The 27,066-nt window shown below is 42.8% G+C and overlaps 1 protein-coding gene across 1 annotated transcript in view; it reads left to right on the top strand.

Annotated features, from left to right (window-relative positions):
* Positions 1-26,674, top strand: part of Rtkn2 (rhotekin 2) — a 66,596-nt gene extending 39,922 nt beyond the window's left edge. Inside the window, exons 7-12 of the mRNA XM_028877226.2 lie at positions 3,467-3,561; positions 8,898-9,004; positions 9,903-10,034; positions 20,495-20,657; positions 23,126-23,233; positions 24,465-26,674. Of these exons, the coding sequence (XP_028733059.1) occupies positions 3,467-3,561; positions 8,898-9,004; positions 9,903-10,034; positions 20,495-20,657; positions 23,126-23,233; positions 24,465-25,015 (1,156 nt within the window). The 3' untranslated portion in view covers positions 25,016-26,674. The remainder of the gene's footprint in view (positions 1-3,466; positions 3,562-8,897; positions 9,005-9,902; positions 10,035-20,494; positions 20,658-23,125; positions 23,234-24,464) is intronic.
* The last annotated feature ends 392 nt before the right edge of the window (positions 26,675-27,066 follow it).

Here is a 27,066-nt window from a genome sequence, read left to right as displayed (position 1 = left end):
GATTTAGTGGGAGGTAAGTTTGTAAAACATCATCTGGCACAGTGAATGAGAATTCCCATCAGACCTCTCTTTTCCCCGGAGGTGGCCTGTGTCTATGTGTGAACACGTGTACCTTTAACACACTCCTCCATGTTTGGAGAGAAAAATAATAAAACCATAGGAACTCATAAAATTAAGGTTACTAGCATAGAAAATACAGTTGTTATTTGTGAACAGTTTTTTTTTTGGGGGGGTCCTTTTTTGGGCATTGAACTTAGGCCTCACACACACTAGGTAAGTACTTTGCCACTAAGCTACACAACCGCAGCCCCAAATTCAATGTTTATAACCACTGACTGACCAAGATACAGATTTCATCTCCACAATGCCTAAGAATTCCAGCCAGTGTGCTATATATAGTGAGTAGTGAGACGTGACAGCCTCGGCTCCCCACACTGCGGGTAGGAACTCCAGACCTTTCAAGCCCACGACCAGAAGGCGATTGCGTTTGTCAGACAAAGCCATCAGGAAATACAGTGGTGGAGGCAGATGCTAACAGTGTACGCTCGCACAGGGAGCAGGGGCTGGCAAGGATGATGCTCCACTTTAATTTGTATTGAGGTGTTTTTAAGAGGAGATTAAAAGAGAGGGGCTCAGAGTCGTGGAAATGGAAAGGTCAGACAGCCAGAAGGAGAGTGCCGAGTGGGTCTGGGTGCAGCTCACCTGGTCTTACCAGCTGGGACATCAGCAAGTTAGGCTGTCCGAACAGACTGGGAGACGGGGACCCACCTGTCCTTAGCGGTGGGCTGAGACCAACGTGAAGTTCTTCATGCAGCCTTGAGTTTTCTCGGCCTTAGACCGTGAGCTCTTAGAATATTGGTGTTGAGTTCTACATAGGCCCAGGTTGAGGCCTAGTTCAGTGGAAGGCTCAGAGAAGCCTGGCTAGGGTTTGGTCAAGTTGGTCTCTGTCAGAGCTTACCCTGGGAAGTCCATGTAGTTCTGGGTCTCACTACCCTTCTCTCAACTTGCCATGATTTCCCCTGCCTCATAGACTTAAACGCACCCTTCCTCTAGGGCTCATGAAGCCTAGTGTCTTCTGAGCTCTACCTGCATTTCCAGCCTCAGGCTGCCCCATGAGTACCGGCCACATGTCTGCTTCCATTTCTGCTTTGTAGCTGTTTGCCCAGCTCTCCCTGCACAGGCCACGTCTCCTCAGAGTATCAAATCATCTGCTCAGCCAGATCTGGAGTGTCTATGTGTGTGCTCCAAACACTTGTCACAGTCAGAGGTCAATACTAAGTATCTTCCTTGATCACTCTTCACCTCATTTTGGGGTCTGTCCCTCAACCTGGAGCTCATCCATTCTGTTAGCACGGCTGACCATGACCTCTAGGGATCCACCCATCTCTACTACCCGGTGTTGAGGGTGCAGACATGTGCCCCTTGATTTTTACATGGGTCCTCACGCTGGCAAGCTAAATCATATACCTCCTGAGCCATCTCACCAGCCCTGAGATCTCTTTGTGACTGCCTTACGTGCCACTTCCTCAGAGACACTTTCTCTGACTTACCTTCCTAGCCTGGCACTTCTCACCCACTTTGTTCCTTTCGTAGGAAAGGCTTCATCACCACTAGAAGTTGCTGGTATTTCATATATTTGTGTTTGTTGCTATTTACTCCTTTTCCCTTCCTGCCCATAGCGGAATATAATGCTGGATCTTATTTACAACTGAATGCCCGTCACCTAGCACAAGACTTAGCACATTATAGGGATTATGTAAATGGGTTTCTAACAAAGGCAGACCCTTCATTGAAACATTGGTGTTACAAAAAGCTTACAGATTTTATTGCCAAAATATAAAGCCATAAAGATGCTAAATTGGTTAGTAACGTGTACGGACTCTAAATCTGTCATCCATGATACAAATTTGAGGATGGGGAGACCCTGAGATAGGTTTCACTATGGAGTCCAGGACCACAATCTTTGGGCTCTGCCTCCAAAGTGCTGGTATGATAGGGCGTGACACCATGTGTGTCTTGTGTAACTAAACTTTTTTCGTTTTTTATTATGGCAGAATGTATGTGACTTCAAGGGACTGTTTTTTAACAGTTTTTAAGAACACAGTTCAGAAGTATAAAGTATGTTTGCTTTGCTGTCCCGAACGACCATCCCCGCCACCTGTCTCTACAACTTTCTCATCTTCCTGAGCTGAAATTCTGCACCCATTCAGCACTGACCACCACTACCCCCCCCCCTTTGCCTACTCACAGCCACTGTTCTACTTCCTAAGGATTTGACTGCTTCAGGTGCTTGGTGTGAGAGAAATTGTGGAGATTTGTCCTTCTGTGGCAGAAATACTTCATTTAACATAGTGTTTTCAGGGGTCATCCATGTTGTATGTAGGATGTGTCAGAGTTCGCTTCCTTTAGAAGGGTGGATAATCCTTTGCAGTGTGTGGATAGGTGATTGGTAGATAGATTGATAGGTAAGTAGGTAGGTAGGTAGGTAGGTAGGTAGATGACATTTATCCATTTCTAGATGGAAATCGGCCAGCGGTGTAGATAGAGAACACGCAGAAGAAGGCGAAGGTGGGGACTAGAGTTTGAGCTCTCTTGGTTCTGGGACAAGAGAAGACATGTGTCTCCTGCAGTGTCTCCAGCCAAAAAGCAAGGTCCACTAGTAGCCACTCTGCCTCTCTGAGCTAGCAGGTGTTCACCCCAGCCTTTGACTCCTCAGTCTTATTGATAGAGACTTAATAAACCTACCAGAGCCCGAAGCTCTACCAGGCTGTGGCCTGGGAGTCTGACAGGGGCTGCTGAGGGGCCATGGGTGGCAGATGATAATTAGAATATCAGTAGATTCTAATGTGCAGCCACAAAGCCAACAGAAAAACATCAGATGGACACTTGTTTTTTTTTTTTGTTTTGTTTTTTCAGCCTCTCAGGTCCTGTAAATAATGCCTCTGTGAACATAGTGCTCGTATGTTTATTTCCATCCTTGTTGTCCATTCTTGTGGGTATGTATTCAGAAGCAGAACTGCCGGATCACCCTGTGATGGCCTCCTTTTTTAGTTTTTGGAGGAATCACTGCCCTCTTCTCCCCAGCAGCTGCTTGCTGCCTCATGCCCCCCCAACCCCCCGGCAGTCCTACAAGGTTCCAGATCCTCCTTCGCCCAGCCAGCGTCCCTTATTCCTTATGGTCTGTGCCCACCACCCCAGATTTGTTTCCACTGGTGGCCATTTTTCCTAGCGGTAGACATTCGACGGCACCTTTTTGTGGTTGGTTTACACTAGAAATGTTCAAGATGTTTCCGCTGCTGTCTGGGGCCCCTTGTGTGTTTTTAGAGAAATGTCGTCTGAGTCATTTGTCCTTTTTTTTAAAAAAAACAGGTTGTTTGTTATTTTTATTTTGTTGGACATTTGAATCGTTGACATCATAGATATTGCACGTAAGAATGTTTAAAGATGCCTTCTATCTCGTTCTCAGAGGCGCGAAGTACCATCTGCTAGCTCATACCACCCTGACCTTGGAAAGTGCCGGGGACTGCTTCAAGACCCATAATCTGTCTATTAACGGCGATGGTGAGTGCTCTGTGTGTTATTTATTGTGTGTATCAGGTCTGTGCATGAGGTGACGGTAACTTCTAATTTTAGCATGCTCCCCTGGAGGGGATATTGACTTTAAAAATATACACATGGACAACTCTGGTTTGTTTTTTTGTTTGTTTGTTTGTTTTTTTCCAGCTTGTTTCTCTCTTCCTCAGAGGAGAAAATAAAGGGTTTCTGTTGCTGTTGTTTTGCTAACCCTGACTTACAGTAGAAAGAACTGAAGTATTCCATGTCCTTCTCTGTGGCTCAAAGTTGATGATAGTCCACTCTGCTAGCTGACAGTCGGATGTGTCTGGACTCAAAGTTAACGATCAGGACAAGCCACCCCTTCTGTTGGTAGAAAATAGAGGCTATCAAGGAAGCAGGGTGATGTTCATTTTTAACTCCTCTCTAAATAATAATGCTAATTTCATTTTTTTTTTTTTCTGAAGGGAATCTCTGGGCACGTGTCTAAGAACCATAGGCAGTAGGGATGGTCTGTGAGCACACTGCCAGCTTATACCTCCGATGAGAAACACAGAGCAGTGTTGGGCAAGGAGCTCAGTGGGAGGAACCGAGTTGCACACTCGTTCATTTTCTAGGGGGAAGGGTATGAAAGTGTGCATATGGCTACCACTTCCTTCATGCGAACTGCTGTAAAGATCAGAGGCCCCAGTGCTAATGGGACGGGTGATTTCATGGTGACTTTTTAAAGTTATAGTAAAATTTACTCAAAACAGAGGGAAGGTGATGGGCCGTAAAACACGTAATTGAACCATTTTAAGGAGAACCTCTCCGCACCCATTCTCACTGATACCACGTCCCCTAGGAACTCTGGGTGTGGATGTCCCAACTTGGGTTGCCTTTCTCTCCCTGCTGGTTTTTCATGACTCTGCCGTCCGTATGTCCTTCCCAGACGCTGGGATTTGGACCGTGTGTGTGGACGGAGGTGTTCAGCCCTCTGAGTGGCAGGTATCTGCTCCTCCTCAGGGTGCGCTGCTGCACTGCTTACACCAAGTTGTCTTAACATGGCTGCTGGCTCTGCTTTCCTGTGTCCTGGGTCATTTCCCAAAAACTGTTTTCATAGGTCCACGTGGACTCGGTCTGAATGTGAGTTTTATGAACATGGAATCCCCGCAGTATTGTCTGCCCCTAATCTATTTCTTATCCTGACTTCTTTCCGTCTTCTCTGTTTTAATGCTCATTCCTGAAAAGAGGCCCGTCAGCTTTTCTCACTAGCATGCTCATATTTGTTAGAAATGACAGTAGATATTTACACAGTCGATGTGACAGGAGTCGTGAACAAATCAAGTTGTGCATTCCAGTTTTCGTGGCTACTCGATTTGCATTGTCTGATTTCAGCCTTTGTTATCTGACGCACATAATTTTTAAATTTATTTTTACACACACACACACACACACACACACACACACACACACTTACATTACAGGCCTGCCTCTTAAACAAGGGGTAATTACTTTTATCATTCAAATTTTCCTCTCTTGGTAAAATTACACATTATGTTGTAATATCTTAGAAATTACCCTTAAATTGTAATCACCAAAGTAAACAGTAAGAGCTTGTTTTCTCTTTTCCCCAGACAGTGTAAAAACTTTAGAACAGTTAGACTCCATTCCCTTAATCAGTGAATTCTCGTTGAAGAGTATAATTCTGTTTGTTTTTAAATTTCACAGGATACTCTGGGCTTTGACCATTGACCTCATCTTACCCCATGTTCTAAGTGTCCATGGGGATTACTTGACTTTCATATCTTGAATTTGGGATTACTTTCTTCCTTTCTTAAGACACAGTCCTTAGAGTTTCTTTTAGGAAGTTTTTTTTTTGGGGGGGGAGGTGGCGGCTGGGATTTTGACTTCACTTTTGAAAGCCATTTTTTATGGGAAGTAGTTGGCACTTTCCTTTCCTGTTCATCCTGTCCTCGTGTGCCCCTTGGTTAGAAAGGAATGATGAAGTATTTTGACAAATGTTTTCGGCACAAGGATTGGAAGTGGCCTTGAGATATGGACAGAGTGGACTGTGGGAGTGAGGCTGCCCTGAGGTGTGATCAGAGAGACAGCTGGCATGTGCCAGGGCACCCATAGGATACACACAAAGACTCTGCCTAAGGCAGGTGGTATTTTTAAGTGGAGAAATTGGTGCTCAGATGTTGAGTGTCCTGGAGACCCTCTTTCTTATCAGAAGCATAGAGAAGCTGTGATTGTTATTCCTCAGTAGTCTGGAGCTGTAGAAGCCTAGAAAAGAAGTAGCAGGTGATGGTAGAGTAGGTGGAGCTGGGGACCAACATCTGCATCCAAGGATGCTGTAGGAAGAGATTCTGCCTTCAGCACCCCCGCCCCCTTGAGGATACTGCAGGAAGGGATTCTGCATCCAGCATCCCCCCTCAAGGATGCTGCAGCAAAGTATTCTGCATCCAGTGTGCCCTCTCAAGGATGCTGCAGGAAGGGATTCTGCATCCAGCATCCCCTCTCAAGGATGCTGAAGGAAGGAGTTTTTGCTCCCTTACATGAAATCTGAGCTCATTTTATGAGATGCACATTATGAGATGTGGTGTGTTAGGTTCAAATACATTATTGATTGCACAAACTTTATGGACTTGTCTTAGAATCCAATCATTTATAATTCTGTGTCTTGAGGAATTACATTCTAACTTAAAAAATAAGCAACTTACAGATATTTACAGCATAAGCCATTCATAAATTTGAAATTCCTGTATAAAAGAAATTTATGTGTTACTCAGACACTTGGCTGTGTAGAGTTTTTATTTTGTTTACTGCTTATTTTAGAAAAGGTGACTCCCACTTACTGCTTTGTGTCTGTACTTTGAAAATCACTGTGTGTTTTGTGTAGATGTGTGTATCCTACCAGGTCGCCTTTGCTAAGGCCTTAATAAAAACAGATTGGATTAGTCCCAGAAGGTGTGTTGTGTGGTAGTCTATAATAGGCTGATGCGTGGGGGAAGTTGTTAAAGCATTTACGTTTTAGTTGATGCTCTTTATTTAGGCTGGTTTCCCGCCTTGACTGATAACTAAACTTCAGCTACCGTCTATCTTAGTATATGCTCAGTGTCCCGGTCAGTTTCTGATACCATCTTGACAGACCTAGGAAGAGAGAGAGAACCTCCCTGAAGAATCGCCTCCATCAGATTGGCCTGTGAGCATGTTTGTAGCCCATTTTCTTGATTGCTATTTGACATATCAAGGTCTGGCCCACTGTGGGCGGCACCAACCCTAGGCAGGTGGGGCGGGGCTCTATAAGAAACCTAGCTGAGCAAAAGCCAGAGAGCAAGCTGAGAAGCAGCCTCCCTCCAGGTCCCTGCCTTGCGTTCCCCTCCCCTGGCCTCCCTCAATGAGGGACTGTCACCTGGAAGTGGACACTGAAATGAGCCTTTCCTCTCTGAATTGCTTTTGGTCATGGTGTTTATCATAGCAGCAGAAAGCAAACCAGGACACTAAGTAACTGTATGTTTACCCAAACCAGTATTTTTTCAGTGTTCCTAAGGCTTTAAGTAAATCGTAGTTGGAGCCAACAGCCAGCTATCAGAATGCAGTGAACATTCTAAAATCCTTTTCCAGGCGGGACAGCCTGAGGTGAGGGCATGTACCAGATATTTGTTTACACCCGATGCACAGAATAAATTACCCAGCGCTTTCCTTCCATATGGGGAGGAGGGATAGATGCCTACTGCTGCGCTGCATCCTACGTCGAAAGAATGCCATGGTGTGCTTCCTTTTCTTCTTTTTTGAAAGAACTTTAAAAAATAATCTCAAACTTAGAAGAAACTTGCAAGTTCATGGCCAAGATCTTCTCCCCAACACAAACACATGACACCATGTTGCTTCCAGCATGCTTCACAAACCCCAAGAATCTTAACATGTATTGAGTACTGCTGAGCCATTTGGCTGCCTACCACCACCACCACTACCACCACCACCACCACCACCACCCCCGCGCCGCCCCCAGCACCTGCCTCGGCAAGTGAGGCCCTTCCTAATGTGCAGACTCCATGCTTCTTGCCCTGCTCCAGTGACGTTCTGATAAAAGGATGCAGCGCCTCGGCACCAGTTCCTAAGTCTCCCTTCCGACTCTCACAACCTTGGCATTTTTTAGAGCGATCCGCTGGTTATTAAGTAGGCGGCCCTTGTCTGTGTTTGCAGGATGTTGGCTCCTTCTGTGACTTGAGTATCTCCTCCTAGCCTTGCTTTCTGCCTGTACGAGGCGGGTGCCTTTCCTGTCAATCAGAGCATCCAATGCACCAGAGTCCTTGTTCCCTTTGAAGTTGCATTTGTTGCAGACGTAGCCACAGGGAGCCACCCAAGAGGCTTTGTGTTATTTTAAGGCCTTTCTTGGAGCACTTTCTTGCCCCCTGGAATACCGAAACATTCCAGCCCATCATGCTCTTTCCAACCTGCTCCGTCCGTGATGGGGAACCTTGGTTTCTGCTCCCTGTCACTTAGTGTTCCCAAACTGTCTGTCACTACTTCATGGTGTCTTTCCAGTGCTCTCAGGGGCTGGGCCGCCCATGGAACGTGGTCACTCTCTTTATTCGGCTTGGTTGTGACTCCTAACATCTGGCCCCCTCCATGGCCTCACCTTAGGCATATGCACCCTTCTCATTCTGCTTCTTCTCGGCTAGACAGACCCATCTAAGCTCTGTCTTGGTGTGGACGCCCATTGGCCAGCTCTGATGCCTTATGCTGGCCGTCCTCCTCTCCCTCCTCCTCCTCTCCCTCCTTCTTTCCCCACTCCTCCAGTCCCTCTTCACCCTGCTTGATGCCCCGTCACCCAGGGCAGACCTCACGGTCCCCACCCTGCTCTCGCTCGCAGGCTCACACTAGAGATGACTTCTCATGGCTTCTGATTACTTATTCAATAGGGGAAGGGAAAGAAGTAGGGTTGAAGTGTCTTAACTTGGGTGAAATAATGTTCCATTTGGAGGCATAACCTTGCTAATTTTAATGAAAATTAGAGTAAGAAGTAAAGTTCGGTGAACACCAATCACTTTATTAGACTATTGTCTAAAAAAAAAAAAATCCCCTGAACAATTACTTTTGAATCAAAAGACTAAGGGCCACTCTTCTTCAGTTGACCCCACCGTGGGTCTGGGCCCGCCCTGACTTCTCCACACACTCATCTATCCTTTAGGGTGCTGTCAGAATTCAGGTAGATGAGCCTATATGTAAAAATTAACTTTGAAATAATGTTATTGTAGAAAGGGGGAAAAAACATAAAAAGAAAAATTCTGGAACGTGTAACAACCTTAAACGTGTATTTATACCTGGTTTTTCCCCTCCCTCTCTTCTTTACACAGAGGAGTGTTCCTTTTGGCTCCCGCTGTACGGCAACGTGTGCTGCCGGTTAGTGGCCCAGCCAGCTTGTATGGCTGAAGATGCGTTTGCAGGATTCCTTAATGAGCAGGTAGAGGACTTCATAGATCTGTGGAGGGCCAGTCGGACTCCTGGGACACAGGCATTCACTCCAGTGGCCTTGCTGGAAGTGTTAGCTTTTTTAATATTACTGGACATGAGCTGTGGAAGGTGTGGGGTGTGGAGAGCGGCCACAGGGGTCGGCCTGCTGCAGTCTGGCCGACTCTGGGGATGCTTCTCCTGTCCCCTCTGGTGCCCCATCCCACGGGCACAGGCACAGGACCGTGGCAACGGTTGTCTTGTGGAAACTGACTCCGGCTGCCCAGCACCTTTCACATAAAGGCCCTTCTGGCAGACAGAGTTTGGCACAGTTTGGGCCTCAGGGCTTCCAAAGCTGCCTCTGTGCCACCTACTCCTGATTTATTTATAGCCATAGTTATTTATATTCAGTAAATAATTAATTGTGGGCTTCAATGAATCAATAGCTTTTTTTCTAAAAGACTCCATTAGGAGGAAAGAAAAATTTGCATTCTTGCTAGGTAGTCAACATTTTCTAGTGTTCTGAAAGAGGTGGAGGGAAATTATTTTCAGTGTAGAGAGAGTTATTTTTATAATTTCCCTGAGTCCTTTGATGAATTGCAATGTAATTCTAAGCACTAGATTTTAATAGACCAGCTTTCCCAAATCTGTGTTGATTTATGATTTTGTGTGTGTAAAATTGTGTGGTAATAATTACCTTCATTTTGCTTAATGCTTCTGAGAATTCCAGACTTCCCTGCCCTTGGATTTGGGGGTACTCCGACTTACTGTGCAGCCAATGAATGGCTAATTCTGTCACATTTGAGAAGTTCTAAGCCTCGGCTGCTTGTGTAAATACCGAGCTGGGTTTAGAGTTAAGGTGGTAGTGATTTAGATGGATGGTTTCTTGACTTTTTTTTTTTTTCCTCCAGCAAACAGTCAACGGTCTGGTTGGCTGGAGGAGGCTGTACTGTGCTCTGAGGGGGGGCAAACTCCACTGTTTTTATGGACCAGAAGAAATTGAAGCTAACGTGGAACCAACTCTGGTGGTTTCCATTGACAAGGTGAGTGGCCTGATCTTCTGCGGTAAGCACCACACCACTGAGCCATAGCCCCAGACGGCTGAGATGCTGAGTTACCAAGGGCACGTCAGTTCATGACGTTTATGTTCGTGTATGTTCTTGACACCCTTGAAGTCATAGAGAATAGGAGGAAAGGATTGTGGGCATAGGTTATTAACTGAATGTTCCGTCTTTGCGTGGTAGGGGTTATTGATGAGACGGAACACTGTCTAGTCCCTAAGAACATATAATGATGGAAGTGCATGCTAGCCAGAGGCGTGCTAGCAGGAAGTGTGTGCTAGCAGACCGCTTTTACAGCCCAGAGTATGACCCCACATTGATAAGATATTTGTGGGAGCTGGAGACTTGGCTCATTGGTTGGGATGGCTTTCTGCCCTTGCAGAGGGTCCGAGTTCAGTTCCCAGCACCCACATCACCCAGCTCACCAACCACCTGAAACTTCCGCTCCAGGGGAATCTGATACCCTCTTCTGGCCTCTGGGGGCACATGCATACATATGACAGACACACAGAGACAAATGAATAAAAATAAACTTTGAAAGTCCTTTTTGGAAGATACGTGTTTCATGAATTTCAGAGATGATATTTAAACGTATATCATCAGCCCAGGTTATGGCGACATTCTTTCTAGTGAATATTCAAATGAGTCCATAAAAAAAGACCTTCTCATTTCTGGTTTCTCATGGGATGAAGGGACAGTTGTCCAGACCTCTGCCAGCGCAGGAAAGACTGGCAGTGTGCATTTTGAATATGTGAGGGTGTATGCTGTAATTTGACCTTTCCACCCGAGAGTCCGCCAGGGGTCTTTATCCAGACCAGCAAAGCAGTGTGGCGACCCAGTTACACATTCCTCGTCTAAAATTCCGCAGGGAAGTAAGTGAGCCCAGGATAGACCAAGTGTCTTTTATGACAGCCTTCACTTCACCTCTCCTGCCAAGTGTCGTGTTTATTGTGTGTCCCCCAGCCCCTGACTGTCCCCTTCCCTAGAATACTTTCAGTGACGTTTCGGGAACCAAATCCTAATTGTTGGATCCATTTTCCATGCTTCCCTGTAGAGAGGTGTAGCTGGACTGTGTGATTGACTGGGAACTATCCCATCCCTCAGCTGTGCGTGTTCTGCTCTAAAGAGGATCAAAGTCTCCTGTGATTTCACATAATAGTCATATTCTTGAAAGCATGGGAACCATTTTTTTTTCTGATCTGTGTAGACTTTAGTTCTGTTATCTTTTCCAGAAGTATTCTTGTGTATCCCATTTTGGGAAATTTTTGCTTTTTACCCAAAGGAAATTCTGTAGCAGCACTTTTTATCACATAGTTAAGTCCACTTAATTTAATGTTTTTTATTTGCAAGTTCTCCATAATAAAGTTTTAACTTAAAAAGTAAAGTTTAGGGTTATTCTTCAGAAAATATAAATAAGTAATTCCTCGATATTAAAACATAATGAATTTCTTGGTTTAGAAAGTTGGGTTTATGGCATATATAATTTTATTAATGAAAAATTCACATGCGTTTTCATTATTTGCCAACTTTGTGTTTTGTTCTTGTGGTGTTCTCCTCGGGCTCTTAGTACTTTGAACGGTTCACAAAAGGTTGAAACAGAATGCTAACCACCTGTACCGCGGACCAGCCAGGACTCGCTCCCCTCTACACTTCGGGTTCCCTGCTATTGTTAATGGACTTTCTCCTATGGATTGTTTTGTTTTCTGCATCATTTGAAGATCAGTCTCAAACAGTGTCTTTCTCCTAACATCGAGGGTACTTTTGTGTATAACCATAACAATGTCTCTTACAGGAAGTTTACTTCTGACACTGTATTTCTATAGACAGAGCAGGTTGCCCAGTGTACCCAACACATCTAATTTTCATTGATTTATTTCTTTGATCCAAGATCCCTGGGCACCAGAGTCCTTTATCTAATTATGTCCTATTCTGCCTTCGTTTTTCTTTGGTGACACTGGCGTGTTGTTAGGTCCAGGTCATATTTGGGAGGGAGGTGTATGCGACTAATTGGTTTGTTACATTCAGATTAAGTAATTTCGACTAGAGATATACTGCCTATGATTATGTGTTTAAGTTGGTTTGCATTCAATAGCTGTGTGGTAAAAATGGAATTCTGCCAAAATTTCCTTTTGTTTTGTACCATAGAATGTGGAGTCATAAACTAAGATAAAATGTAGTCTAAACAAATGGTAGATTTTAGATTTTATTTACTGTGTGTGTGTGTGCACGCGCGCGCGCTCACAGAAGAGTATACCCCTGTGCAGTCATGGTATCTAGAAGGCACCTGATCCTTTGGGGCTAGAGTTCCAGGCATTTAGGGGACACCCAGCTGTGAAGTGGGTTGGGCTCTTACACTCATGGTTGTGTGGTAGGCACCCTCCTGATGCTGGCCCATCCCCCTGCCCCTGCAAATGACATTTTAAAACTCACTGGCTTTATTCAAGAAAGGGTTTTGGGTCAGCTCACCTTAGCACTCTGGCAGGGCCGGCTACCTCCTCTTGCGGATGTACTCTTTCTGTTTGACAGACAAAGAAGTGGACATCACCCTTGTGTTGAACTTGCCGAACTAGTAAGGAATATTAGGCGACTTACTCTTTTCTGAGAAGGTAGAAAAAAAAATGAAATCCATGAGCTGGGTTTATTTATTTATCTTATTTCTTGGTAGACAACACTGCTCAATAGGTTTGAAAGGCAGAACTAGACTTTTCCCGTCCCCATACCCTTTCTGAATGGGATTTCAAAGTGACATGGGACAGAAGGAATCCAAGCTGGAAGCAGCAGGCGAAAGTGCGAGCCTGTGCCCGGTCTTTCCCATCTGAATTCGGGAGGGCTTTGTGCGGAAACGCAGGTCCGCACAGTCATTGCGTCTACACTTCCTGTCTGAGGGTGAAGATGTCATTCGGGAAGAGCGGCGGCAGGCTCCGCCTCCCGACAGAGCGCCCCTCTTCCCAGCTGATGGGTCAGATAGCCCAGGTGGCTGACGATGCCGTCGTCCACCAGTAACAAGTGACCCGGGTGCCAGGAATCTTCAAGCCTGGCAAGGTCCCTGCTTCTGCACAGCTCGCCATTGTACGTTCTTGGGGACATTATTTACCCAAGAATTTATGTAGGTTTGCCCTTAGACCTGGAGGAGACACAGGTGACATTTGACAACCTCTACACGCTGGAAAGCGCTTTATTAACCAAAGCTTTACCCGTTACCCCTAGGGTGGGAAAGAGGTTTAAGTCTTTGAGGTCAGCAGTCTGTTTTAAGTCCTAGATATCAGCCATTTCAGTACGTTCCCACTGGAACGTCAGTCTCAGAAGTGTTCTCGGGGGGCGCTTCCCTCTGCAGCCCTTCCCCTCCCTCTCTTGAGCCCTCCCATTCACCTCAAAACTTCCCACTCAGAGTCAGGGTCTCTGGTGTTCAGACCTGTCCTGCTGTCCCAGGCACATTGCCACTCCCTAAAACATGATAGTTATGTCATGGTTTATGCAGTTTTTCTCAATTCAGAAAGCGATTCAGATGCGCAGAGAAGTTGGAAGAAACATTAGCGTGACCAGCCTCGCGCCCGGAGCACAGATTTGACAGAACCATGGCGTTTGTGCTGTCTCCTCACTGGCGTCATACCTTGGCTGACGTGTTTAAACACAAGGCGGACACTTCTCCCTCCCTGCAGAACAGGCGACTTCTAAGACTCCTCTTGCATGCCTGTGTAACCATGCTGGTGTTGTAGCTAGCTGGGAAATGTGGCAGTGTGGTCCAACATAGAGTCCATCTTTAAACTTACCCGGTGTTGTCTACAATGACTGCTGAGCTCGTGTTTTCAATGCAGGACTGTATCTCGGTTGGCTTTCTTTCCCAGACAAGGAGCAACTGCCTCACTGGAACCATGCTGGCCCGGGGACTGTGTTGTGGTTTATATGGACGGTTTTCTCCAGCCCCTGCCTCATTCTCTCTCATTATGTGATAAACTCGTACATTTTTGTATCTGTCTATTTACTTGGCTTTAAAAGACATAGTAGATTTCTTTTGATTACCTTTTCTCATGATGTTCAAAAAACAGTTTTGTTTAAGGCCGCTCTAAAGGTGACGTGAGCAGCCAAGTTTTGTGGCCGCTGCGGCACGTCCATTCCAGTTCTCCGCTTGGCTTGCAGGGTCTGCTCTCTGACTGTAATTCTTGTCCTTCTAAATAGCATTTCCTGTAAGGCCAAGTCGGTTCATTAATTTTCATAGGGAGCCATCTGTGGAAGCAGTCACATTAAGGGAAGAAAAGCCTAAAAGCTATTCCCCACCCCCTTTCAATCCAAATTTGAAAGGGTGATTTACTTCAAAGTGATTGCTTCGACTTCAGAAACTTCGCTCTGAATGTTGTGGAGCAAGACACTCAATGACGAGTACACAGCAACAGTCCCCTGTACACTGTGGAAAGTGCTTGATTAGCTGAGGCTTTATCCGTGGCTGGTGGGGTGGGAAAGAAACAGGAGCCTTTGAGATCAGCAGTCTGTTTTGATTTAAATACTATACATCCGTCATTTCAATAATGTATCTATGCTGAACCAATCAATAACTCTACTTGGTGTGATAGGTTATATTGAATTGTCTTGAAGATGCTTTTAACTATTGTGTTTATCAAGAGCTTTAGAGAGCCCAGTTACCACAGATTGCATGGCATGTTTTCCTGTTTGTGCTAGTCACTTTAATATCTGAACCCTTTCAGCTACTTATGTGTCCTTTATTAAATCTAGCCAAAAACAACTGTTTATTTAGTAGCCTTTACCTTAAGGTGTTTATATCTGACGCTGTTGACAAAAATTGAAAGTAACTATTTCAGACTGGTATTGGCCATGCCTGATGCTTGGCTTAATCATTGACTGTGCTTCACCCGGTTTAGATGCCCCATTTATGCCTGTGGATGTGTGCTTGCCTCATCACCAGACCTCTGTGGATGCCAGTGTTGGGTTTAAACACCACTGTCCTCATCCCCAATCAACCTGACTTGAGACCTGGCATTTTTCAGACCTCACTTGTCTTTATGACGTATTGCGAGGAAGGAATGAAATGTTGCCTGTGGCACTAAGAGAATTTTTACAACATAATTTAGTTTTAAATTTTTCAAGACAATCAATACAGACTCGTGTAATCGAGCCCCTTGGAACCATTCTGTTTAGTCAGCCTTTCCAGAACTCAAAGCAGTGGCCCACTGAAGTTCTGAATATGCATCTATGGTGCACATACTTTAATTTTTAATTTTCCAAACTCTGCAGAATGAAACACATCCATTTGCCGAATTTCATTTCTTTGAGTACCCTTTGGGTTACTTCTTCTTGCCAGTAGCGGAGTTTGACTATACAAAGAACAAGTAGGACATTTCCTTATAATTTCCTTGGCTTGTTGCGAAGTGATAGAAAAAATCTTTTTTTCAAACCTTTGCTATTATCTTAGTGTTTCTTATGAAATTTGGGGGCTTCTAGCACATTTCCTACCAATAGCTGATCAATTTCATCATTAGCTTGTGCTAGATAGGGCCTGGTAGACCCATATGGGACCTGATATGTGTTGTATACAAGGGATGATTTCTATTTTTAATTGCAATTGAATAAATAACAAAGTTAATTCTGAATCATCTGGAATAAGTTCAGTGGTTTCAGTATGTAAAACAACTCTTTCTGCATATTGAGTCAGTAACTATATTAAGAGGTTCTGAAAAATCTAATAATACCATGAGAATAGCATATAATTCTGATTTTTGAAGAGAATCATGAGGGCTTTGAGCCACTTTACTTACTTTTCCTGACTTATAACTTGCCTTTCCTGATTTATTTGCATCAGTATAGCATATAGGAGCTCTAGAAATATGTGTTCCTTGTACAATGTGGGGAAGAATCCAATTAGTCCTTTTTATAAACTGAAGTCACTTGCTTTTGGGATATTTGTTGCTAATCTCTCCAAAGAAATTACTTCAAACTCTGCCAATGTTCATTTTATACCCATAATGAAGCAATTTCAGGATTAGTAAAAGGTACTACAATTTTTGTTGGGTCCATTTCTGATAATTGACAAAGTCTCAATTTTTCTTTCAGAATTAATTCGGAAACCTTTTCTACATAGGTATTTAATTTTTCAATCGGTTTGTGTGGTAAAAATATCCATTCTAAGATATTATCTTCTCTGCATAAGAATTCCTGAAGGAGAATGTGTAGAAGGTAGTATGACCAGGATACAATCCAGTTCTGGATCCAAGTGACATGTGTTCCTGTAATTTCTCTTCTACCAAAGCCAATTCTCTTTCAGCCTCAGCTGATAATTTTCTTGAACTATTTAAGTCCTTGTCACCTTGTAAGGTTTGAAATAAATTATTTAGTTCTTGAGTTGTCAACCCAACTGTGGTCTGTAGCCAGTTAATATCTCCCAGCAGTTTTTGAAAATCACTAAGAGTTCATGATTCATCTCTCCCGAATTGTGCTTTCTGTTGTTGAATTTTTTTATACATGTATTTTATATCCTAGGTAATTAATATAATCTCCTCTTTGTATTTTTTCAGGAGCAATTTGTAATCCCCAACAAGGCAAAAATTTCTTTACCTCTTCAAACATTTTTTTCTAAGATATCTGAGTCTGAGTCAGCTTGTAAGATATCATCCATATAATGATAAATTATAGCTTGAGGAAACTGTTTACGAATTATTTCCAATGGTTGTTGTACAAAATATTAACACACAGTAGGTCTGTTTAACATCCCTTGTAGAAGAATTTTCGACTGATATCTTTTAATAGGCTGGGAATTATTATAAGTAGGTACTGTGAAGGCAAATTTTTCTCTATCCTGTTCTTGTCAAGGTATAGTTTAAAAGGCAGTCTGTTAAATCAATCACTATAATATACCATCCTTTAGTTACCTATAACTAAAGGATAAATAAAGAAGGCAAGAGAATTCCAGGCTATAGGGAGCCCATTGGCTGGATCACCTTATTTATGGTTCTAATCTATTAGCATTCCCAATTTTCCAGATTTCTTTTTAATGACAAATATAGAAGAATTCCAAGGACTGGTCGATTCTTCAAGATGTTGATCATTTAGCTGCTCCTGCACCAGCTGTTTAATGCCTGTAATTTTTCTGATGGCAAAGGCCATTGTTCCACCCAGACAGGTTTGTCAGTTAGCCACTCTAAAAGTAGGACTGTTGTTGCCTTTGAAAGATGAGCAGCTGTTGTGCCTTGTCCTTATACAACTTGAACATTCAGTAACTGTTCTTTATAATACCTTCTAATATCTTTCTCAGAAGCATACCTTAGTTTCTGGTTTGTTTCTAAGATTGGAGGAGTGTTAATCTGTGTTTTCCATTGCTGCAACAAATCACATCTCTATAAATTCATTGCTATGTTAACCACATACGGTTTTAATTTTCGCATCTGTCCTTCTGGCCCTAAACACTCACCCCATTTTGCACTTTGTTTTACCTGAGGTAAAGTTCCATTCCCTAGGAGCGGAATATTTACCTCCTGAAGAGGCCAATCTGGATGCCACCATTTTGCTGAAATTAATGTTACATCCATGCCTGTGTCTAGTAAACCTTCAATCACAGTGCAATTCATTTGTATTTTTAGCTTTGGTCTTTGATCATTTATATGCCAAAAATACTTGTTTTATGGTCTCTCCTGAAAAAAAAAGAAAAATTTAATCTACTAAAGCTGTTCTATCATCTAGAGCAGTATGATTTTTCACAACAGGCATTAAGTCTTTTAATAGCTCTGTGGAGGAGTTTCCCCAATGCTGTCAGGGAATGATTGGCCCAAATTTGATATGGAAGCCTGAGAGAGGTCCTCTAAGATGTTTCATGGTACCAAAGGGTTCCCTTGCCTGTTCCATGTTAATCTGCCTTCATTAGTCCAGTGCTGGCCTTTATCACACATTCTGTTTGGGTTATCTCTAGAAAAAGCATTGTTCCTAGGAACACCTTGCTTACAATCCCTTTTCAGATGACCTGGTTTATCACAATTAAAACATCTAACCTTTTGATTTTTTTCTTAAAATTTTTAGAAATCACTTCTCCCATCCAAGTTTCATCATAAATATGAGATCCAATGTTGGCTGCATTTAGAATCCATTTATCTATTGGTGCTGATCTTGCCTTTAAAGCCTAACCACCCTTTACATTTTGAATTAGCATTTTTTCAAAAGCTAAAGATTCAGTTAGTATTTGTCTAACTTCTGGATCTGATATCATTTTAGTTACAGCTGAAGTCAATCTTTATTTTAAAAAAAATCAATGAAAGCTTCTTTTGGGTCTTGTATAATTTTAGTAAATGACTCATTCCTGTTTCCTGGTTCTTCAACCCTGTCCCAAGCATTCAGAGATGCTATATGGCACCTCATTTATGCTTCTTCCCTGATCTCATGCTTGTTTTGTTTTGTTTTGTTTTGTTTTTGGAAACAGGGTTGATGGTTGGTTGGTTGGTTGGTTTGTGGTTATGGCTTTAAAAGATTCCTTTAATAGACAGTATTTTAACATTATGTTGTTGTATAAATGATTACTTAACTGAGATTGTAATGGGTCTTTCTTTGGACTGAATTAAGTATGAAAGCTTGGCTTTAGCTTAGGTTTGTTCCCAACTAGCTCTTAAAACTTTAACTAACCATTTATATTAATCTACATTTTGCCACGTGGCTCATTACCTCTCCTCAGTCCCGTATGTCCTACTTCCTCAGTGTCTGGCTGGCTAATCCCCCACCTCAGATTCTTCCCAGAGTTCCTATCTCTACCCCTAAGTCCTGCCTATCCTCTCCTGCCTAGCTATTGGCTGTTCAGCTCTTTATTAAACCAATCAGAAGGTGCCTTAGGCAGGTGAAGAAGGACTGAGACACATCTTCACACAGTTTGATCAAATATCCTGCAATGCATGAGATAATTCACACAGTTTATTACTTAGAGATGGGAATATACAAAGACCTTGTCACTTTAAAATCATTGTGTTGACCCTATGTCCCACTACAATCTAGTGACCATCTGCGCTCCCTGATTTCCCAGTGACCACCAGGCAGACCCATCCCAAGATGGCTGCTAGTCCTTGTGTTTTGTAATATTCTAAAAGTTCAAAGACACACGGATGTTTTCTGCAGCATACATATTCCCAGGGGATTCTAGAAGAATTCAGTCCTCTAGAAATGAATTCCCTGTATGGTGCAGATGGTGTTCAGCTGCCAGGCTTCACCCATTCTTCAGGGAATTAAGTTTTCTTCCAACCCCATTACTTCTCTGATCTCACGTCATGGTCACTGCAGGTGTGTGCAAGTGTTTTTTGGGTTTGTTGTTGTTGTTGTTGTTTTTCTCCCCACTCCTAATTGGTGTTTATGGCTATAGGCCAGTCCAAACATTCTGCACACATTGCAGCAGGCTTCACTGCCTCCCTCTAGACAGGACTGTATTCACAGGAGCCATCAGGAGCTGTTGGGTACTTAAGTGAGACAGCTAGAATTGAGTTGTGTTCTTAAACATAAACTACAAACTGAATTTTGAAGAATGAAAATGAAAAAATAATAGAAAGTATCTATTTTTATATATCAAATATGCCACTAAAATTAACTTTGCCCACTTTTACTCTTTAAATGTGTTTGTAAAAAATTTCTAAATTGCCCCTGGCTTCCATCATGTTTCTACTGGACAGTGCTGCCCTCAGATGATGGAAAATGAATCTTTTGTCCCAGACTGCCTTCCCCCAGTATTCTGCACTCTAAGCCACATAGGGTTGCTGTTACTACTTGCCTGTGTGGGACTTGGGGACAGTCCCCCAAATCTTCTACACCGTGAATCTCATAGCAAGGTCCTACCCGATACCACTCAGAAAAAGACAGATTTCCAGCAGGAACGAGACCATTGCCCTTGTGGTAGAATGTTGTATTCAGCATTAAAGAAATAACTTGAACATGGGAATGTCCATAAACCTCATGGATCTCGAGCTGTAAGCATTACCAGTGAATGTCATGTGTGAAGTGAAGAAAACCTGTTGTTGTTATTTGTAAAAATTGCTCCATTTTTCTACTTTGACTGATAACACTGTAATATGTATGACTATGAGAATAGGGAAGAAACAGACGTGACTGTTGGAAATGTAATTGATACTTTAATCTACATTAAAGCCATGGCAAATAAAAATGGCTTTATAGCAATTTTAAAATGGATATAAAAGGCAGGAATCTGAGATCCTAATGGAAGTTATATTCTAAAAACATAGAATGTATCATATACATGTATGTGTACAGTGTACCCAAAGAGAAAAAGCTCTCTTGAAGACATTCTAGATTTGAGATTGAATACTGAAAATTCTTCAAATGACATATTTTAAATTCCAAACTAGCAGCCGTAATATTATACACTTTGCATAAATGTGGTAGCTAAGCAATAAAACATTTGGCCATTTCAGAAATAGTCTCTTATGAACCACCAATTTTATCTTAATTTTTAGGAAACCAGAATTCAGGCCATGGAAAAGGATTCAAAGAAAATACATCATTTCTCTGTCGTCAACACTGTTGCTGGGCAAGCAGTGACTCACATCTTTGCGGCTGACAGCCTAGAGGACCTTCAAGAGTGGATGAGTGCCTTCCGGCAGCATTTCTTGGATCTTAGTAAGTAGATATTTATGTTTTCTAGTCGTGTATTCACGAGGCTTGGGAAGCTGGACGCACAGAGGTCCAAAGATTAAAATAAAGAATTTGTACAGGGGATGTTTTTCCTCCTGGAAACCTTGGTTATGTATCACAAATCTTTTCCAGAGAACGATCATCCATCCTGAGATCATAGTGTTCAAAAGAGTCTCATTTTTGGTCACCTTCTGCTAAGTGCATATCTGTTGTGATGACATCTTGTGCTTCATCCAGAGACGAGTGTTAGCCCCATGAATGTCCTTTTCCATCTCAGTAGCACAGTCCAGCGCTGTGCATAAAATACGCGAGAGTCTCGGGTTTCACTCTTCATTCATGGGAGCCTTGCTTACAGGTAGATTCTTGGCCTTAGTGATAAACCGAGCAGTCTACGTGTGATCTGTGATTTTAATTTTGAAAATGGAGACTGTTGAAGACAGCTACTCTGATCCATTTAAGCCTCCTGTTAGAGTCAGCCAGGATTTCCTGTCTACAGAATGCTACAGATTTGTGCCATGGAGTTGTTTGCAAGCAATGGGGTGATTTCTGGACCACTGTAAAGAGGCGGCACCTTCTGTCACCTGGCGGTACCCAGGCCTGCTCTGATGTGCCTTTCAGCAGGTGTCAGGGTGGAGGTTGGGAAAAGGAGGCAAGGACAGGCAATGAGTGTGAACATGGCTCGGTGCTCCACGGCCCTGAACAGTGAGTAGTAGTGTGGTGGAGGCAGCAAGTCTAACAACCTCAGTTCCGTTCCTAGGATCCCTGTGGTGGATGCAGAGACCAACTCCTACAGATTGTCCTCTGACCATCACAGGTGCCACAGCACATATGTGCTTACGTGCACGTGTTTGTGGGCACGCCGCGCGCGCACGCACGCGCACGCACACACACACTAAATATGTGTAATAAGGTAACACAGCATTGTGGGAAACACCTCCTATCTAGAGCAGATTATGTGAACACAGTATATCCTTCCTGATATTTACCTTGTGTTGACAAATCGGCTATCATGTATTTCTATATATCCAGACTTAGTCAGTGCAGAATGCTTCCGGCATAAAACCACCTCTGACACCAGGAGCATGTGGGATGGGACAGGGTTAAGGTCACATCTGCAGCATGGTTAGCATTCCGTTTCTAGAGCTGCTATGAATTACTTCATCTCCACGTCCCCGGGCGGAAGTCACCACTTCACATTGTGGTACGCCTAAGAGCGTGAAAGAGAAATGCTGGCCCCTTTTCAATGAGTCATCATTTTTCATCATATATGACGTTTCCTCACTGCCACAGAGGTGGAAAAAAAAAGGCTTTTGCATTTATTGAAAAAGGAAGGGGGTGTGTAAGAGGTCAGCTCCAGCTTCTCCTTCAGATCCCGGGGAGGAACCTTTGCAGCTGTGTCCTGCGGGGTCCGTTTCCTGTTGGTTTGCTGTGTGGCAGTCAGTATCCTCATAAAACACCCCGATGTGTTTTTGATGTGTCTTAACTAGTTACGGTAATGGATTCAAAATGTAGGCGTTTATCACCATGTGCCGTGACAACAAAATGAATATGTAATTAAGTGAACATGAAGTGTCTTTGAAATTTTCAGCCATGGAAAGCTACCACGTTGGACAGATAGAATATACACATTGAAATTATTCAAAAAAAAAAAAAGGAAAAAGATAGAAGTCAACCTTAGAAGGCATCTGGTGTGTGTCCCTCCCTTTCTAGTGATGTGAGATATAGGGTTGTGAACCCCGTGACTTCTATGATGTCACTGGATGGTCACATGCTATGCAGGAATGCAAGTCAGCAAATACCAATCTTTTTTTTTTTTTTTTAATCCACAGAAAAGTCTGAAAACCTTAAGGCTTAAATAGTGAAACAATGAAAATAAACATTGTTGATGCCCACACTTTGAAATTTTAATTTAATAGTTGCGCTATTAAATAATTCTTACTTCTTAATTAAAATTTTCAAGTTAAAGATTTATGAGGACTTGAATTCTGTATTTCTTCTTCCATCCGATGACAGCTGGATTTCAATGGGGTTTTATCTCCCACGTCTTGAACACTGGATGTTTTCATCTAAAGTGTAGAACAGAAGCTGTGCACACTTGCACAGTGAATTCAAAGGTTAATATGATTGCCAGTGGGTTTGTGTGGTAGTGTCCTGGCTGGTAGCCTGGAGATCTTAGTGTCTACCCAGAACTGTGGGTTTTTTGGTTTGTTTGTTTTGTTTTGTTTTTTAAATGAATCGCTCATGAAGAGTCAGCTTTGGAAACTGTAGATTCTACCAGGTTTTTATGCATGCTTCTGGAAAGCTAGGGTTTATTGATACATTTTCAACACACACACACACACACACACACACACACACACACACACACACACACTGTTGATATTGGCGGAAAATGAAATACATAGCTTCACATTTATATTTCAAACTAGCCTGCTCCTTTCTTTCTCTTGTAGGCCAATGGAAGCATTGTTGTGAAGAACTTATGAAAATTGAGATTATGTCACCACGGAAACCACCTTTGTTTCTAACAAGGGAGGCGACCTCCGTGTACTACGATATGAGTAAGTGGAGCTTGCCTCCTCCGAGCTGCAGGATGATAAAACCAGCATTGTCCACACCCCAGCCGCTCATTCTATTGACATTAAAATGCTAAAATTTTCAGGGCACAATCAAATTGAATAAAAAAAAAAAAGGACTGACTGTGATTATAGACTGAGGAGCTCATGTTTAATAGATGAATTAATATGAAATTAATGAATGCGTATTTTTCATAGTTCAAATGCTCACGATCAAACAGAAAACGCCAGGCTGAAAAGAAGAAAGTACTGAGCTTATGAGATTCAGAAAATGTAAAAGTAAAGTCTAAGACGTGATCATGTTCAGTCATTGTTTACTGGCTTTGTTTTTGTTTTTTGTTTATTTGTTTTTGTATTACAGACAGATAGGGAAATATTAATGAATGGAAGCATTCGTGTCTGGTCAAAAATAACTAGTTAGGTCTAATATTTAAGAAATTTGTCTTTGTTAATTTTTTTTTATTTCACTTTCCTACACTTTGAATGGTGTTTAATCTGTGGGGTGGCCTCCAGGATGATACTCACAAGCTCATCTGGAGAGCAGTGTCCATCTATTCCACTCCTAATGTACTTGCAAGGATGTGTGTGGTTGTGTGTGTGTGTGTGTGTGTGTGTTTACAATCATAGATTCCAAGTGATGGCTTTAAAATGTCACAAATTCAATCAGCAGACATTTATCTCAGTTTCCTTATTTTTTCCCCAAGGAAAATTTTACCCAGCATTCTTATCACCAGAAAGTGCGAGCTTCGGACTCCTGCCCTGGGGCTTTGGTCTTGGAGGTTTTGTCCTTCACCCTTAGCAGAGACTTCAGGGGTCTGTAGGAAAAACTCTTGACTCATGACCTCCCTCCCTGTTCATATAGCAAACTTCCTGGTAGGCAAAGTAAAGGCTTACATCTAAGAAAAGTTACTGTATGATAAATATTTATAATGAGTTCAAGAAGCGCTCATGTGTGTCCATCTGTGTTCTGTATGTGTGAACGTATATATTTTTCATATGCAGTGTATGTTGTATATATGATATTTATTGTATATCTACAGTACAGTACATGATAGCCTTGTTTTGGGACCTTCGTGATAGGATTATTTTTACAAGTAAGTGTTTTTCTTACTTATCATGCTCCCAAGTTTTTGATGGTTGTGATAGGTAGCATATTGACTTGGAAAATAATAGCTTATTTGGATAAAGTACATATGACTGTTGGGTTTTATTGCAGGCATCGATTCACCTGTGAAACTTGAAAGTTTAACCGACCTAATACAAAAGAAAATTGGAGAGACGAATGGGCAGTTCCTCATTGGTCAGGAGGAAGAATCCGCACCACCCCCGTGGGCCGCAGTCTTCGATGGCAATCATGAAATGGTCATCCAGAAGAAAGTGTTGTCCTCCGAGGGCAAACCGACCCCTGACGGGAAGAGGAAAAAGAGGCGAGCGCCACTTCCTCCTACAGACCAGCTTCCCTTCAGCATGAAGACGCAGGGTGGCACCGATCAATCCAAGGACAGCGGGGCCCAGGCCAGCGCCTCTGGAGCCTCGCCTTCAGACCCCAGACCGCCTCCAGACCCCAGACCGTCATCACCAACGCGTCTCTCCCAGAAACCGGTGGCTGCCCCTCGCAAACTTCTCCCTGCCAGGAAAAACAGTTCAGCTGGTGATGAGCACACGGACACAAAAACCAGTTTTGAAGGCAAGCCGGTGCCGGCTCCAAGGCAGAAATCCCTCAGAGGCATTCTGGACCCTCGATCATGGCTGCAAGCCCAAGTATAGGCAGCCTGTGCTGTCTAGATCCCAGCTGTGAAGAGCAGGTCAGAGGTATTGTGTGTGTAATGTTACATAATTGTATAGGTAAAGACCATGGTGATTTCCATGAACCATTAATAAGCTATTAGATACAGAAAAGCACCTTTTACTAGAGAATTGAATTTCTCTTTTACTTCTCATTTCCAGAATATAAATGATTTTTTTTTTCTTTCCCCACAGAGCAAAAGAGCAGTTTCTAGACAGTATCCTAATTGTTGGAAGGGTTAATTTATTCCTAACATAGTAGCAGGCCATGAATAAGCAGTAGGCAGAAGAAAGCCTTGATGTTTCTTTTGGAGAGAGATTGTCTAGTAATGTAGAATGTGTTAAATACAAGCCATATTCTCATTGTGAGAATTTTAATACTTAATGGAATGTTTCAAAGGTTTTATTCAAACCACAAATTACAGAATCCACCCAAGAAAATTTCCCCTTCAGCTTTCTGGAATTCTCATCTAACGGTTCGCTGGCTCCCCTCTATTGTTTAACTTGATGGTTTATAGGCTTGACCTTTTAAATTCCTGGGATAAGTTTTAGAATATTAAATTCTTTGTCTTTAAAGGGAATTAGTAATCCGCCATTCAGAGTCATTTCCTTGATGAGCCCCGAAATCCTGTTGACTCTGCCGCTCATCAGTGAGGCACACGCTTATTAGTGAGAGAAATGGATATGAAATGTCCCACATTGCTCGGCTTGCTGTATGATGTTAATCTCCATTGTGCCCTCTGGAATTCGGGGAGGCAAGTAGCTGATTAATGTCTTAAAATTTATTTAATACTTATTTTAAAAGCAGATGACAGATTAAAAAATCATCAGAAAAGTTGACCATAGTAATTTTCAGGATTAATCCCTTTTCAGATTTTTAATTAGATTTCCTTTTTTGAGTAAGGGTGGATGTCTGGTATTGATATTATTCATTAAAACTAATATTCAGTAATCACGTTGGCATCATTTCCATAGGAGGTAATTTCCATAGCAACTAATCATAGTGACCTAAACAGGATTATGAATTGAATGGGGGATAAATAGCGAGAGGATGAATATCTTAAATGGACAAAAGAAGAATCCACATTTTATAATAACCCTTTTTGTAAATAAGAACAGCAGAACGGTTTTAAAATGTCATCAGAATTTCCAAGTAAAACGTCCTAGAAGATGTCAAGCTCAGTCCTGAGAGTCCAGGACCACCCAAGCCCTAGCTGTCACCATACGCCATCAGGCTGTAGGAAGTAAACTACAGAGAGAGGGATCAGAACGCCATCGTGTGCAGTGAATGTCGGGCCCACAAAAGCATTAATGGAACCTTTCACCATTTTTAAGTACTGTTTTGCCTTGTTTTTGTTTTTCATTCTAACACTGTGTTGTGACTGCTGGGTAATACATACACTATTGCTAGCCCAGGACTCCCAGGAAGAAGTGGGACCCAGGAACAGCGACACATTAAGTCTCCCTCTGGTGTCACCGTGGTTCAGGTAGAACACCGGGCAGAGACTCCTACACCCACGGAAACCTGAAGAGTAGATGGATGTGGGGGTTTTGTGTTTTGTTTTGTTTTTGTTTAACTGAAAGGTTCTCAAAAGTTTTGATGGTGATTGTCATTCCAATAAATCAAACCCTTAAGTTCCATTATAGTTCAAAATGCCTTTTTTTCAAGCCCTCACTGCTACCTCCAACAATGTCTGGGAACTGTTGGTACCAGTTCTTCTCTGCTGGTTTGTTTATTTGTGCTAGAAGATGCCGCAGCTGGCAAAATTGCTTCGGATCACTGGCACCCAAGTGCCCCACCCCCACCCCCAGTGCCCTTCAGTTGCCGTGTCCCTTTATTACAAACCAGTCCTTAAAAACACAAGTCACCGTCACCTTCCGATTTCCTGTACAAGTTGCGGCCGGAAGAGTTTAGGTTGCCCAGGCCAGAGAGAGAGAGAGAGAGAGAGAGTCCTGGAGACATCCTAGAGGAGTCATGTTCTCAGAGGGGAGCTTTGAACCAGGTCTGAACCCCCTCCCCAGCCCCGCCCCCC

The sequence above is a fragment of the Peromyscus leucopus genome, chromosome 16_21 (genome assembly GCF_004664715.2).
Source record: "Peromyscus leucopus breed LL Stock chromosome 16_21, UCI_PerLeu_2.1, whole genome shotgun sequence".
Lineage (NCBI taxonomy): Eukaryota > Metazoa > Chordata > Mammalia > Rodentia > Cricetidae > Peromyscus > Peromyscus leucopus.
The sequence above is the reverse complement of the archived record's forward strand: the minus strand, read 5'-3'. Positions and strand labels throughout refer to the sequence as shown.